A 2,220-nucleotide genomic window follows, 5' to 3' on the forward strand; every position below is an offset into this window, starting at 1 on the left:
GCGCTGTTGTTGTTTCTGACGTTTGACTATCACACAGGTAACAGTCGCGAACGCACACACGTAGCGGTGCCTCTGGCTGACGGCCTGTGGTTTGGCATAGCCGTGATTCATCATCTCAAAATCCTGCCCTGCCCTGCGTCTCCCCTCCCGCGCCCGCATGCCCACCTTGCCCGTGACTTCCAGGTTCCCGTCCCCTCAGCCCCTGGATGACGCCGGCCTGTTCTCCTACTTGACGGTGTCGTGGCTCAGCCCCCTGATGATGCAAGGGCTCCGGAAGCGCTTGGATGAGAACGCCATCCCCCCGCTGTCAGCGCAGGACGCCTCCACCCGCAGCGCCCACAGGTACGTCACGCTGGGCAAGCCACGGGGTCGGTTAAGACCAGGTCTTGGTGGGGGGGATGGTGACCAGAGATGCTCAGAGAAGGTAAGGTTGGTCCCTCCTCAGACAACCAAGGACTGCGGGCTCTTCCTCTGTAGCAAGAGGCTGACCTCTAGTCTGAATGCGCTTTTTTATTTTATTTTTTAAATATCGTCTTATTGATTTCAGAGAGAGAGAGGGAGGGAGAGGGAGAGAGAAGCATCAGTGATGGGAAAGAATCATGGATCGGCTGCCTCCTGCATGTTACCTACTGTGGATCCAGCCTGAAATCTGGGCATGTTCCCTGACTGGGGAATCGAACCATGACCTCCTACTTCATAAACTGACACTCAACCACCGAGCCACACTATATACCAGGTTGTGGGTTCCATCCCTGTCAGAGCACATATAAGAATCAACCAATGAATGCATAAATAAGTGAAACAACACATCGATGTTTCTCTCTCTCCCCCTTCCTTCCTCTTTCTAAAACTAAACATAAAAATAGAATAAATAAATATATATAACATACTAGAGGCCCAGTGCATGAAATTCGTGCACTGGGGGGGGGAGGTGCCCCTCAGCCCAGCCTGTACCCTCCCCAATCTGGGACCCCTCAGGGGATGTCTGACTGCCGGTTTAGGCCCGATCCCTGTCAGACATCCCTCTCACAATCCGGGACTGCTGGCTCCCAACTGCTTGCCTGCCTGCCTGCCTGATTGTCCCTAACCACTTCTGCCTGCCAGCCTGATCACCCCCTAACCGCTCCCCTGCCAGCTTGATCGATGCCTAACTGCTCCCCTGCTGGCCCAGTTGCCCCCAACTGCCCTCCCCTGCAGGCCTGGTCCCCCCAACTGCCCTCCTCTGCCAACAATCTTGTGGTGGTCATCTTGTGACCACATGGGGGTGGCCATCTTGTGCGAGGGGGTGACGGTCAATTTGCACATTACCTTTTTATTATATAGGATGGACTTATTTGTACCTTGATTTGGCAAGCGAACTATAAAGACGTATTTTTGAAATAATTAGAGAGATTTGAATACAAACTGGATATGCCATATCATTAAGAAATTTTTGTTACTATGTTAATAACTGTTGTTTATAACTATAACTATTATTAACTATTGTTTTTGTGGTTACTGTGGTGTTTTTCTAAAGGCTTATCTAGGAGAGATACACCCTAAAGCATTGAGAGATGAGATATGTCTGGGATTTGCTTTAAATAGAGAAAAAAAGAGAAAAAGTGAAGGGAGGAGAGGTGAAACAGATGGGGGTGGTCCTTGAACCTGGGGAACGTGTGTTTGGGGGTGATGCCTACACTGCTCACTTTGTTATGTTTGAAAATTTCTAATGAAGCTGCTACAGGACCTGGGACGTCGGGGTGACACGTGCGCAGAGATTTCACGTGGCCATTTTCCTCTTTCCCAGGCTCCACCTGCTTTGGGAAGAAGAAGTCTCGAGGCATGGGTTGGAAAAGGCCTCCCTCTTCCGTGTGATGCTGAGGTTCCAGAGAACGAGGGCCATTATAGACGTGATCCTGGGCGCCTGCTTCGCCATCCTGAGTGTGCTGGGGCCGGTGAGTGGGGCATGGTGGGAGGTGGGTGTCGCAGGAGGTGGGGCATGGTGGGAGGTAGGTGTGGCAGGAGGTGGAGCATGGTGGGAGGTAGGTGTGGCAGGAGGTGGAGCGTGGTGGGAGGTAGGCGTGACAGGAGGTGGGGCATGGTGGGAATTGAGCGTGACAGGAGGTGGGGCATGGCGGGAGGTGGGTGTGTCAGGAGGTGGGGCATGGTGGGAGTTGGGCATGGCAGGAGGTGGGTGTGGCAGGAGGTGGGGCATGGTGGGAGTTGGGTGTGACAGGAGGC

At 53.1% G+C, this 2,220-nt stretch overlaps 1 protein-coding gene across 1 annotated transcript in view; it reads left to right on the plus strand.

Annotated features, from left to right (window-relative positions):
* The window catches only part of LOC102773250 (ATP-binding cassette sub-family C member 11), a 39,828-nt gene that overhangs the window by 10,017 nt on the left and 27,591 nt on the right, over positions 1-2,220 (plus strand). The window contains exons 4-5 of the mRNA XM_015564694.1: positions 184-342; positions 1,787-1,934. Coding sequence (XP_015420180.1) covers positions 184-342; positions 1,787-1,934 — 307 coding nt within the window. The remainder of the gene's footprint in view (positions 1-183; positions 343-1,786; positions 1,935-2,220) is intronic.

The sequence above is a fragment of the Myotis davidii genome, unplaced genomic scaffold (genome assembly GCF_000327345.1).
Source record: "Myotis davidii unplaced genomic scaffold, ASM32734v1 scaffold181, whole genome shotgun sequence".
NCBI lineage: Eukaryota > Metazoa > Chordata > Mammalia > Chiroptera > Vespertilionidae > Myotis > Myotis davidii.